The following is a 13154-nucleotide window of genomic DNA, read 5'->3' as shown; positions in this document are numbered from 1 at the left end:
AAGATTGAACTTTATTGCCTTCCATCACAGTGAGGAATGTGGAATCCACTGTGGTGGGGTGGGATGGGGGGGGGTTGCTGGATGAGAGGTAGTGACAGGTCAAACCCTGGCAAGTAATGGGGAATTTTTGATATATTAATCTCCTGGAAAGAATAATGCATGTGATTGAGAGTAAACCAAGTTAAATTATTTTAGTTTTTTAAACAAGCTGACTTTGCAGCTGCTGCAGAAGCGATCTTTGGGCACTACTGTGTATTTAATGTCCACATTTTGATGTAGGATGAGCTGACTACAACAAAGAGAAGCTATGAAGATCAGTTGAGTATGATGAGTGACCATCTTTGCAGCATGAATGAGACTTTATCAAAACAAAGAGAAGAAATTGACTCCCTTCGAATGGGCACCAAGGTAAATACCTGCAAAAATGACCTGATCGTTTCTTTTTATAATGCTTTTGATCGTTGGAGCAACCTTTCAGTTAGTTTGTTCGTTCATTGAATTGATTGATAAAGCATTGGGAAACTACAAAATTGAACCAACATGAACAATCTTCTTTGTACATGCAAATAGAATACTTTATCAGCGAACAGCTAACAATGGCCTATTTCCTTTATCATCATTACTTTTTTGCATATCTTTCATTCATTTGTACTATATCTCTCTACACTGTCTATATCTCTCATTTCCCTTTCCTGTCTGAAGAAGGGTCTCGACCCAAACGTCACAATTACTTCTCTCCACGGAGGTGTTGCTGTCCTGCTGAGTAACTCCAGCATTTTGTGTCTATCTTTGGTTTAAACCAGCATTTGCTGTTCCTTCCCACGCAGTATTCTACATGTCTGCAGTTGAGGATTGTTTGTAATCAATGACATCAAACTCTTACCACAGAGATCTGGCTGAACATGTGCATGGTTCCTTGAAAGTGACAAACTAGGATCGTGTGGAGTAGTTGTTTGACATACTGGAGGCTTGGAGTACAAAAGTTGGCACATCATGATGCAGCTGTACGTCAAATTAGACCACATTTGGAATAATTTGTGCAGTTCTAGTCACCCAGCTATTGGAAGGAAATCATTAAGTTCGAAAGGATGTTACCTGGGCTTGTCGGCTTTAGTTACAGGAAGGGATTGGACAGGCTGGGACTTTTGGCTTTGTAGAGTAGGAGGCGAAGGGGCGACCTTATTGCAGTGTACAAGATCATGAGGGACATGGATAAACACTCACAGTCCTTTCCCCAGGAAAGAGGATTCCAAAACCAGAAGGAATGGTACCCGGACGGGACGTCAAAGGACGAGAAGCTGAAGCCAAGAATTGGAAGCCAAGATACTGAACGGGCACAAGGCCAAAAGGATATGAAGCCGAACGGACAAGATGCAGACGGAAGTGACATCTCCAGGAACGGGATTTGTCCGAGACCTTGACCCCCGCGTCCATCACATCACTGGTGGGGGGTGGGGGGGAGGGAGCTTGATTTTGCATTTGTAAAATGGTGGCAGTGACTCCAAGCTGCTGCGATTGCCACAAGAGGCCTTTCGACGTCATGTTCGTTCCCCGTCAGATTTTAGGCTGAAAAACAATCTGACGCTGAACGCACATGAAACCAAAATGATAAATAGGTATGAAACTCTGAAGCACTTTAAAAAATCTATATTTGCTGCAAGAATACACAAACAAATTTATTATTTAATATTTTAAAATGTAACAAAGTACAATTTAACTATTTTTAAATGTAACAAGGTACAACAATTTAACTATTTTAAAATGAACTTCACATTGAACTTCACATTGAAAAGCCTCTGTGGCAATCGTAGCGGCCTGGAGTCACTGCCACCGTTTTACAAATTCAAGCTCAAGCTCCCCCCCCCTCCTGTCCCTCTCCCACCTTCCCGTCTGCCCCGGCCAGTGATGTGATGGGACACGGGGGTATGGACCAATCGCTGACAAGGTCTCGGACAAATCCCGTCCCCGGAGACGTCATGTCCGTTTGGCGGCTTTTCGACGTCAGGCCCATTCTGCGTCTTGTCCTTTCGGCGTGGTGTCCATTCGGCTTCGTATCCTTTTGACGTGGTGTCCGTTCGGTATCTTAGTTTTTCGGCGTGATGTTCATTTGGCATCTTGGCTTCCACTTCTTGGCTTCTACTTCTTGGCTTCGACGTCCTGTCCGCACACGAGAAGGGATAGGCCTAAAGTGAGGGGAGAAATTTAAGAGAGACCTATGGTGCAACAAATTCACTCGGGTGTTTGTCCATAACTGGAATGAGCTACAGAAGAAGTAGATATAATTAATACTTCAAAAGACAGATGGACAGATATGGATAGGAAGCATTTAGAAGGTTTTGGGTTAAATGCAAGTGAACAGTAGCCCAGTTTGCTCAACATGGACAAGATTGGCAGAAGGGCCTATTTCCATGCTATACAGCTTTTACTCTGGCTCCTTATAAAATTACTTGCCTAAATGTAGAATACTGTTATGGCCCCCAGTCCTCTTGAGAGTGTGAGAAGCCATTTTACCAGCACTAATCTAATGATGTGTTTTCTGCCCACCTCTGATCTCTATTCGCATCTCCAAATTGCTTGTGTGCACTTTGTCCATTATCCCTTATGAAGAATACAGTCTAAAGATAGAAACAAAGTGCTGGAGTAACTCAGCTGGTCAAGCAGCATCTCTGGAGAAAAAGAATGGGTGATGTTTCAGGTCGGGACCATTCTTCAGAAGGACGTAGGTTCCCAACACGAAACCTCACCAATCCCTGCCTGACCCGCTGAGTTACTCCAGCACTTCGTGTCTATCTTTGGTGTAAACCAGCATCTGCAATTCCATGTTTCTACAAGGCTGATGAATTGGTGCTTAACTTTTGAAAATCATGTGGACTGGGAGAAGTTTATGGTCTGAGAGCCAGTTAGAATCAATTTCAAATTGAATCCTGTTTTTGAAATAGATCTCTCGCAGAAAAGATAGCATACAGATGGATGACTCTTGCCATGTACGTGCATTAAAGGAAGACCAAGAGAAAGTGGAAATGTAGATGTGGGAATTTTTCACAAGCAAATTCTTGGAGAGGGTGAAAAAGTCAAGTTGACAATTTTTTTGTTTTGGCGTGCGTGTGAGTGTTCTGCATTTTCAATGTGCGCAGCTGAAAGTCTGGTCTTTTTACTCGCATGGAAAGGAAAAGTCCATAGAGAATTTGAATATTTGATTGACAATGAAACTAAAACGCATAACATTTTAGATGATTGATCAAGCAGCTAAACAATGTTTACACAATCTGATGGTAATCAACAGATTTTGATTTAATTCATTTGGAGGTTAGCTCCCATTTTCTCTTCATTTGGTTATAATATTCAAACATAGGTCTATTTCTTTGAATGGGCTTGCATTAATTATTACTTAGCATTGTACCCTTCAACTAAAAGTTAGGTAACACGAGGTCATGAAATCTTAGTCAAGAACACTAGGAAATAGAAGTAGATCACAGGCGCCTCAAGCCTGCCATTTCAATATGATCATGGCTAATCTATGTCCTCAACTCCTTCTGTGCCTGTTCACTGTAACCCTTAATTCCTTGATCTTTCAAATATTTATCTATTTCCACCATGAAAGTATCTCATGATTTGGCCTCTTCCACCCTTGGGGTGGGAGTGCAGAATATTAGAGATTCACCACTATCGGAGAGGAGAATTGTCGCACACCTTTTTTTAAAGAACCAGGCTCTTAGTAAGAAATAAGAACTATGACTCTAAACATCTCAATATCTACCCTGAGCCCCTTTAGGATTTGATACAAATAAGATCACCCCTTATTCCTTTGAACTCCAAGGACCCAGGCTGCCTAGCCTCTCTTGATATGAAATGACAATTATTCCTTTCTTGTACCTTCTATGGCCAGCAGTAAATAAATCTATGGATGAGTCAGCACCTAACAACTAGTCAGTGGTATTGCCATACGAGTTGGGAATTGGTGAATGGCGCAGATATTTGTGTAAAGGGGGAAGAGGAGAAAATGTACAAACAAAGTGCATTCTTTTATTCTCGTCTTTGATCAGACTTTCAAAATGCACAAATTATTATTTTCGCTTGGGCAGCTTACAATCCATTGGCATGGTTCGTTTGGGCAGCTTACAACCCAGCGGTATGAATATTGATTTCTCTAACTTCAAGTAACCCTTGCAACCCTCTCTGCCCCTCCCCCACCCAAGTCATTGTATTAACTTCAGTGTTGAGTCTCATTGTAACTCGTTCTTACCTATAACACAGCTAACAATAGCCTGTCTCCTTTCAGACTCAGGGTTGTTACTTTTTTTTGTATCTTTCATTAGATGTTCTATTTCTCCAGCTCTCTCTTCTCTCTCTCTCTTAAACACTGTGTATCTATATATAAGATATATACCTTGAAGATACACACACACACACACACACACACACACATATGTGTGTGTGTGTGTGTGTGTGTGTGTGTGTGTGTGTGTGTGTGTGTGTGTGTGTGTGTGTGTGTGTGTGTGTGTGTATACACATATATATATATATATATATATATATATATATAACATATATATCCTATATATTACTTATATATATATTCTATATATATATCTCTATAGATATATATATATATCACCGCCTATATCTCTCGTTTCCCTTTCCTCTGATTCTCAGTCTGAAGAAGGGTCTCGACCTGAAACGTCACCCATTCCTTTCTCTCTAGAGATGCTGTCTGACCCGCTGAAGGGCCTGTCCCACTTACGCAATTTTTTTCGGCGACTTGCCGGCACCCGGCATAGTCGCAGCAGGTTGCCGAAAATCTTCCAACATGTTGAAAATCCAGCGACATGATGCCTGTATGGTCGTGAGTAGTGGCCCAAAGAGTCATACCTTTTTCTGGTCGCCGCTGGATTTTCAACATGTTGAAGATTTTTGGCAACCTGCAGCGACTATGACGGATGCCGGCAAGTCGCGGAAAAAATAGCGTAAATGGGACAAGCCCTTCAGGAACTCCAGCTTTTTGAGTCTATCTTTGGTTTAAACCAGCATTTGCAGTTCCTTCCTACACAAGTATTGTTATTTGTTCTGCTACTATTTTGTTTTCATCCAACTGATATTAGAAAGATATGTCATTTGATGGATATAACCAATACCCTGATATAATGAAATGATGCCGGCGATCAAAGTTCCAATCGTATTGATCAACTATTTGGTTGTTTCTTCTTTCCTGAAGGGTAATGCTAAGAAAAACAGAAGTCGATAACATCCAAAGCACCATTCAGTTGGAGGCCCGTGCACAAAAGATGCAACCACTGTTTGCTGCAGTAATGATTCATGCCAAATGAAGAATAGTATCACAGTTCATTCTGGAAGAATAGATGTGAAATGATAGTGGAAATGTAGAGCTGAGAAATCAAAAGAAAATTATACCCGAAGGGATTTTTTTGTATAATTCCCTAACATTGTATGAACATATTCTGACACTTCAAACATATCCAAAAATAATGTACCTATGAAATTTCCATTCAATATGTAATTTGTAACAATTGCTTTTAAATCATTTTACTTGTGTAAATCCATAAAGATGGTTTTGTACATTGAATTATGTGACAATGTGTGTGATAATTGTGTAACTATTTCTTAAATGAAAAAATACAGCACATTGTTCCTGGCAAGTGTTTTGATTTCTTAAAATGTGGAGAGCAATTCTAACATCCATTTTACTCCTGCTTTTCACCCTCCGTGTTGATAGTCTGCTCATCTTGCTTCATTTCTTTTCACCAAACAACGTTGTTATGCTATTTCGTCCCCCCAGAAAATATGAGTGCAGAAATCTATTCACTGAAATGTATGTTAATGGAGAAGTAATCAATAAAAAAGAACACTGCACTGCACACTTGGAGTGTTTTATGTTATTATGCAATTGAAATAACAGGTTGTTTGCCATTTCTTATCTTGATTTAGAAAAAAGGTGTGCATCCACGCAACATCTCTTCACAGGTTCTTTCCGCAAAGCACTTTGGGACTTGTAGTGAAGTACTTTTGAAGTATAATCACTGTTATGTACAAATCTCAATCAATGTGAACACATCATTCCCACAAACACTGTCATACTGATTAGCTAATCTTTTGTGCTGTTGATTTTGATCTTTGCAGCAAGATTTATTGTCATAGTCCTGCGGCATGAACACAGGATCTTTGGCACACTAAGTCAGGTGTCGTCTAGTTTATTGTCATATGCACATCTAAGGCGAGGTACATGTGCAATAAATCTCACTTACAGCAGCTTCACAGGCACATGGACTCAGACAAAAACACAAATACAAATTATACAGATTATACATAAATTACACAAATTTCTTAAAGACGGTAAAAAACCATAGTTAAAAATATAACAAATCCATGATGGTATAAGAGGTGGACCATAGTTTGGAACTCGTTGAGGTAGGTTTAGGGTTATGTAGGTTGGTTCAAGAATCTGATAGGAAAGTGGCTGCTCCTGAACCTGGTGGTGTGGGGACTTCTGGATTTTATATCTCCTGCTCGATGGCAGCAGTGAGGAGAGGGCAGGGCCTAGATTGTGGGGATCTTTGAAATATGTCGCTGTCTTGAGGCACACTTCATGCAGATGGTTTTGATTGAGGGGAGGGCTATGCTTGTGATGGACCAGGCTGAGTCCACCATCTTCTGCAGCCCCATACATTCCTCTGTTGGAATTGCTGTACCAGGCCATGATGCAAGTCAGGATATTTTCTACAGAACGTTGGTAAAAACTTGGTAAGAGTTTTTGGAGATATACTGAATTTCTAATCTTCGAAAAAGTAGAGATGCTGGCACACCACCTTCAAGATTGATGGATCCAGGATGAGTCATCCAATATGGTCACCTGACTTTCCCATTCCAAAGTCAATTTAGTTCAGTTTAGACATACAAAATCAATGATTAGTGCTTTTGCCTTGTTGATGCTGAGCAATACAATGCTATGGGACTTCTCAACCAAATGTTCTATCTCTCCTGTACACTGACTCATCAACATTGGTGATTCAGTCAACTCCAGTGGTATCATTGGCAAATTTATAAATCGCATTCGAGCTGTACAGCTACATAGTTATGGATGTAAAGAGTGTAGAGCAGGGGTCTAATCACAGCCTTCAGGTTCATCTGTGGTGATGGTCAATAAGGGGGAGATGTTACTAATCAGCACTGATTGAGGTTTCCAATAACAAAATCAAGGATCCAGTTGCAAAGAAAAGGCACTGATCCTGGAGATCTGTGATGATTTTGGAAGGAATGATAGTGTTGTAGTCAAATAGCAGCCTGTCTTTAAAAATGTGCAGGTATGCATTTTTAATAAATGTATCAATTGAGAGTTTCGATGTCACTGCAGAAATAATACCTCTAGTCTCAAGTAGACTAGTATGAGTGAAAATCAAATTTGTGAATGATGTTTTTCAATTAAAAGCAAAAGGATGGAAATATGTTTCTTGTCAATCAGCGTGGGGGGAGGGGCGAGAACAAAGGGGGATCTGTCGTGAAGGTACTTCTGTTAACAAAGGGGGACCCGGCATGGGGGGGGAGGGCGCCGAGAACAAAGAGGATCAATTGGGGACTAAATGGATTACTTTGTAACTGCTGGCGCCCTATATGTGATGAATGTTTGCATTGTGTATGCAAAACGAATCTCGCTGTGACATGTCACATGATCTTACATTAGAATTAGAATTAGATCCTTTATTTGTCATTCAGACCTTACGGTCTGAACGAAATGTCGTTACCTGCAGCCGTACATACAATAATAAACAACAAAACAGACAGTAAACACAAATTAACATCCACCACAGTGAGTCCACCAAACACTTCCTCACTGTGATGGAGGCAAAAATCTTAGGGCTGCTGTCTCTTCCCTCCTCTTCTCCCTCTACGCTGAGGCGATACCCCACCGGGCGATGGTAAGTCAGTCCCGCGGCTCACCGAGCTCCGCGAACGGGCCGGTTCAAACTCCGCGGCCCGGGGGTGGTCGAAGCTGCCGCCCTCCAGTCCAGCGGATGTCGTCCACTGACCCGCGGCCGAACCCCGGACTCAGGCTACCGCCACCAGAACGCCGTCTCAGCCACCGGAGCACTGTTCCAGCCCCGAGCGGGTCGCCCTCACGTGAGCGCCATTCCACCCTCGAGCCAGGCCGCCCTCACGGGAGCGTCTCAGCCCCTCACGGGAGCGCCGTAATCCTCGAGCTGGGCTGAATTCACGGGAGCGCCGTTACCCTCGAGCTGGGCCGCCCTCACAGGAGCGCCGTTACCCTCGAGCTGGTCCGCCCTCATGGGAGCGCCGATCCAGCCCCGAGCCGGGCCGCCCTCACGGGAGCGAGCCCAGGGCAAATCCTGACAGGCTCTGCCTCTGGAGCCTCGAGGTCTCCAGCTCCGCCATTAGGCCTCAGCGCAGACGGAAGCAGAGAAGGGGGATACGACAAGAAAGTCGCATTCCCCCGAAGGGAGAGACAGAAAGCCCTGTTTCCCCCCCCCCCCCCCCCCACACATACCACAAACCTGAAAACCAAAAACGTAACTAAACAAAAAAAACACACAAAAAAGTAAAACAAACGGACTGCAGGCGAGCTGCAGCCGTTCACCAGCGCCGCCACTTCCGGAAGCTTATTTCATTTATTCATTCATCTGGGGTAACATTTCATTAGTTAGAGCAACACAACTTTGCACCAAATGTCTTTATTAATGTGATTGTCAACTAGTGAGGCTGGTTCATATTTTGGTACTTTCACTTTTGTTGCCTCACTTAAATGATTAGTAAAGTATTAAATAAAAATGAGTGCAATTCATTGGTACTCAGAGAATAGAAAGGAGATTGATCGACTGACCAAATGGTACCAGCACAACAACCTTGCTCTTAATGTCAGTAAGACCAAGGAACTGATTGTGGACTTGTGGAAGATGAAGGATGAGGACTCACGGCTCTGTCTATATCAACGGGACAATGGTTGTGAGAGTCAAAAGCTTCACATTCCTGGGTATATATACTATGTTTACATATTGCTGCTGCAAGTACAAATTTCATTATTTTGTTTGGGATGTGACAATAAAACACTTGACTTTGATTTCCTAGATTATTCTGCTATCACAAGGGATTTAATCTAGACCACACTCTAGGTATCAACTGCCTTGATTCTCTTCATCACCTTAAGGTAATCCACTCCAGTCTACGATGGCAACCATTGCTGATATCAACTATGATTTAAAGATGTGGTTTAATGTACTGGCAGCTTTAGTTTAACCCTTCTGCTGTAGTTCTTGAGCGGAAACCCACTTTCTCTGGTACATTGGTGCATTTTTCTGCTGTTTTTTTAATCTTAATGTGACCTCCATCTTTGTCACCACTCTGTCATTATTTCTTGTTAGTTTATTGATTCCAGTGCCAAGTTTTGTGAGGGCACAGATTTGTCTCCCCACTGGGAAGTTTCTCTTTCTGCTCCAGTAGCTTTGATCTATTTCTCTTGCTTCCCATCTGCTCGATGTTTTGCTCCTTTGTCACAGAATGAGTTTACTTCCCTTAAGAGCTGAGAGCATGCGTGCAGCTTCATCAACCATGTCTCACCATCAGCTCTTACTTTAAACCTTTTGGACTGCATGGTCTGGAATCATCTACCAATGCCTCTCCAGTTTACCATTTTTTTCCTTAAAAGACAAATTCTTAGCCCAGTGGCACAGCTGGTAGTGCTGCTGTCTCACAGCACCAGAGACTCTCATTCAACCCTCATCTTGGGTGTGGCGTTTGTATGTTCTCTCTGTGACCGTGTGGGTTTCCTCCGAGTGCTCTGGTTTCCTCCCGTGTCCCAAAGATATGTTGGTTTGTATGTTAATTGGCCTCTATAAATTGTACATAGTTTGTAGGAAGTGGAATAACGTAGAACTAGTAGTGAACGGGTGATCGATGATTGGCATGGACTTGGTGGGCTGAAGAGCCTGTTTCCATGCAATGTCTTTCAATTGATCAATCACTTAATCAAACTTTTGTACTCCCAATCAAAATTTCCTTTTCACTATTTCAGATAACCTTGTGAATTACCCTTTTATTCATATATCAATGGTGTTCTATCAATGTATGTTATTGACTTTAGTTGAATTTATTGTCACATATACTAAGGTAAAAGTGAAAAGATTTGTGTTGCATGCTATCCAGTCAGCGGAAAGACTATACATGATTACAATTGAGCTGAACACAATGTACAAGAAACAAAGTAAAGTCTGATTAAAGATAGTCTGGGGGTCTCCGATGAGGTGGATAGTAGCTCAGGACTGCTCTCTAGTTGGTGAAAGGATGGTTCAGTAGCCTATTGACAGCTGGGAAGAAACTGTCCCTGAATCTGGAGGTATGCGTTTTCACACTTCTATACCTCTTGCCTGCTGGGAGAGGGAGAAGAGGGAGTGACTGCAGTGAGACTCGTCCTTGATTATGCTGGTGGCCTTGCCGAGGCAGCGTGAAGTGTAGATGGAGTCAATGGCAGGGAGGTTGGAATGTGATCTGGGCTGCGTCCACAACTGAAGGAGAGAAAAAATAAAATTTGTGAATGATGGCTTCCAATTAAAAGCAAAAGGGTTGAAATATGCATCTTGTCAATCGTCCTCGGGTTGAAAATGTTATTTGCATAATCCAACAAATTTTTTAAATGTCTGTGTATACAAACATAAGTTTGATTACTTTTCTTTGCTATATACAAAGTTGGCAAGATTCCAGAATGATACCATGAATGCACTGGACAAAATTCCCCTTCTCATGCCAGGGCTGACCAATTTGTGCCAGCTGTTTTATATAAAATACATAGTTGCAAAATTATTATTACTAGACTATACTTTTCATAAATTTGTATAATTTAGTACAGTTTAAGGTGATATACTATTCTACAGTGAATCAGACATGAACCCTTCTTTGACTTGTAGATGACTGAGCTGTTCCTGCTCCCCTGGACACTGTTGGATATGTTGTAATTGGCCTCAATATCCCTTAGCTTGCAAGTGGAAAATGTTAGGCTCGTCTCTCATGACTACTCTAATGAGAATTGTATAGTTCTTGGCTACACTTCAGGTGCTTTTTATATATTGACCAAAACATTTTAACTTTAATGCCGCAGCATACAACTGTTAAACGCCAGAATATTCAAATGTCAAATAGAGGATTTCAGTATTTTTTCACCAAGTAAATTATATGGGCATGGTGAAATGTTTTAACTCCGTCTACATTTAGTGGAGGTAGACACAAAATGCTGGAGTCACTCAGCAGGACAGGCAGCATCTCTGGATAGGAATAGGTGATGTTTTGGGTCGGGTAATCATGTCTCATCATTGACAGATATCTCCCACAATTGCCTGGTATGATGGTGGCGCAGCAGGCAACTGATAGTCATAGAGTTATACAGTAGGGAACCAGGCCCTACAGCCCTGCTCTTCCATACTGCCCAGGGTTTACAATCGTGCAAGTCCCATTAACCTGCTTTTGGCCCATATTGCTCTAAACTTTTCCTATCCATGTACCTGACTGAATTTCTTTTAAACAATGCCTTTGTACCTGGCTCCACAGCTTCCTCTGGCAGCTCTTTCTCCTCTCACCTTAATGCTGTGCCTTCTGGTGCTGGACTCATCCGCTCCAGTTAAAAGACCATGACAATTTAACCTATGGTGTGGCACAGTGGCGCAGCGGTAGATTTGCTGCCTTAAAGCGCCACTGAGTTCAATCCTGACTACGGGTGCTGTCTGTATAGAGTTTGTACGTTCTCCCCATGACCTGCGTGGGTTTTCTCCGCGATCTCCGGTTTCCTCCTGCATTCCCAAGGCATACAGGTTTGGAGGTTAATTGGCTCGGTATAATTGTAAATTGTCCCTAGTGTGTACGGATAGTGTTAGTGTGCGGGGATCGCTAGTCAGCACGGATTTAGTGGGCCGAAGGGCCTGTTTCCACACTGTATCTCTAAAATAAATTACGCAGCTCATGGATCTATATACCTCTATGAGGTCTGCCCTCAGCCTCCAATGCTCCAGGGAACTCCAACAGCACACCCAAGCCTGCAGCCTCCACCACCAAATAGGACCATGGCAAAAAGTGCATGGGAACTCCAGTAGCAGCAGGTGCACCTACAGGTTGCATACGATCCTGACTTTGAAATATATTGCTAGACTTTCAATGTTGCTGTGTCTAAATCCTGGAACTAGCTGTCAAATGGCAATATGGAAGTACCTTGAGCAGAAAACTTGCAATGGTTCAAAAACAGAGCTCGCCACTAAAGTGATCAAGGCTGAGATAAATGGCTGCGAACGGCGCACACGTCCCCCCCACTAAAAAATAGGACCTGGGTTTGATTCTGATCTTGGGTGCTATCTGTGTGGAGTTTGCACGTTTGCCCCTTAACCACATGGGTTTCCTCCGGGTGCTCCGGTTTCCTCTCACTTCCCAAAGACTTGCGGGTTTGTATGTTAATTGGCGTCTGTAAGGTGCCCTCTGGTGTGTAGTGGGATAACTAGTGTGAACGGGTGATCAATGGTCAGCATGGACTCGCTGGGCCGAAGGGTCAGTTTCCCTGCTTCATCTCCAAACCTAAACCGAACTGTGGAGGAAATGGAATGGAAGACCCTTCTTCAGACAGAAGGGTCCTGACCCAAATTTTGTACGTCCATTTCCTCCAATAATGTTGCCTGATCCAAGTTCCTCCAGCACTTTGTGTTTTGCCGGTGGAAGATGGTGTTGTGTCCAATTTTGAGGTCTTGTGGACGAATGATTTATAGGGACTTGCTTCCTAACCTAATAGATGACAATTTGCCTCTTGAGTGAGCGATCGGGGATTAACAGGTGTTTATGACAGCTCAGAGATGTAGATAACTTCAGAGGAAACGGGAAAGAAAACTAGAAGTAAAACCTGGAAATAATATACCAACTTTTTCCATAGGAACCAGTTGGAGACAGTAAATTGGCTGATCATGTGGGACTGGCAGGAAATGAACAGCCATAGAAAACAAAATTCCAGAAATATTTTATTACCCTTTTTTTAAGAAATTCAGCCACAGGATTTTGGTAAGGACCCAGGAATAAATAATTTTAAATGCTGTCATTGAGAGAATTGGAACCTAGTACCAGAAAATACATAACATTATTTAAAAATTATTACCGAGAGCTGGAAG

At 42.4% G+C, this 13154-nt stretch overlaps 1 protein-coding gene across 4 annotated transcripts in view; it reads left to right on the top strand.

Annotated features, from left to right (window-relative positions):
• The window catches only part of ppp1r21 (protein phosphatase 1, regulatory subunit 21), a 64749-nt gene extending 58876 nt beyond the window's left edge, over positions 1 to 5873 (top strand). For all 4 annotated transcript variants that reach the window (XM_055639596.1, XM_055639593.1, XM_055639595.1 and 1 more), the window contains 2 exons: positions 280 to 408; positions 5213 to 5873. In XM_055639596.1, the coding sequence (XP_055495571.1) occupies positions 280 to 408; positions 5213 to 5242 (159 nt within the window). In that variant the 3' untranslated portion in view covers positions 5243 to 5873. The remainder of the gene's footprint in view (positions 1 to 279; positions 409 to 5212) is intronic.
• Positions 5874 to 13154: the final 7281 nt, after the last annotated feature.

Source organism: Leucoraja erinacea, chromosome 8 (genome assembly GCF_028641065.1).
Source record: "Leucoraja erinacea ecotype New England chromosome 8, Leri_hhj_1, whole genome shotgun sequence".
Classification (NCBI taxonomy): domain Eukaryota; kingdom Metazoa; phylum Chordata; class Chondrichthyes; order Rajiformes; family Rajidae; genus Leucoraja; species Leucoraja erinaceus.
The sequence above is the reverse complement of the archived record's forward strand: the minus strand, read 5'-3'. Positions and strand labels throughout refer to the sequence as shown.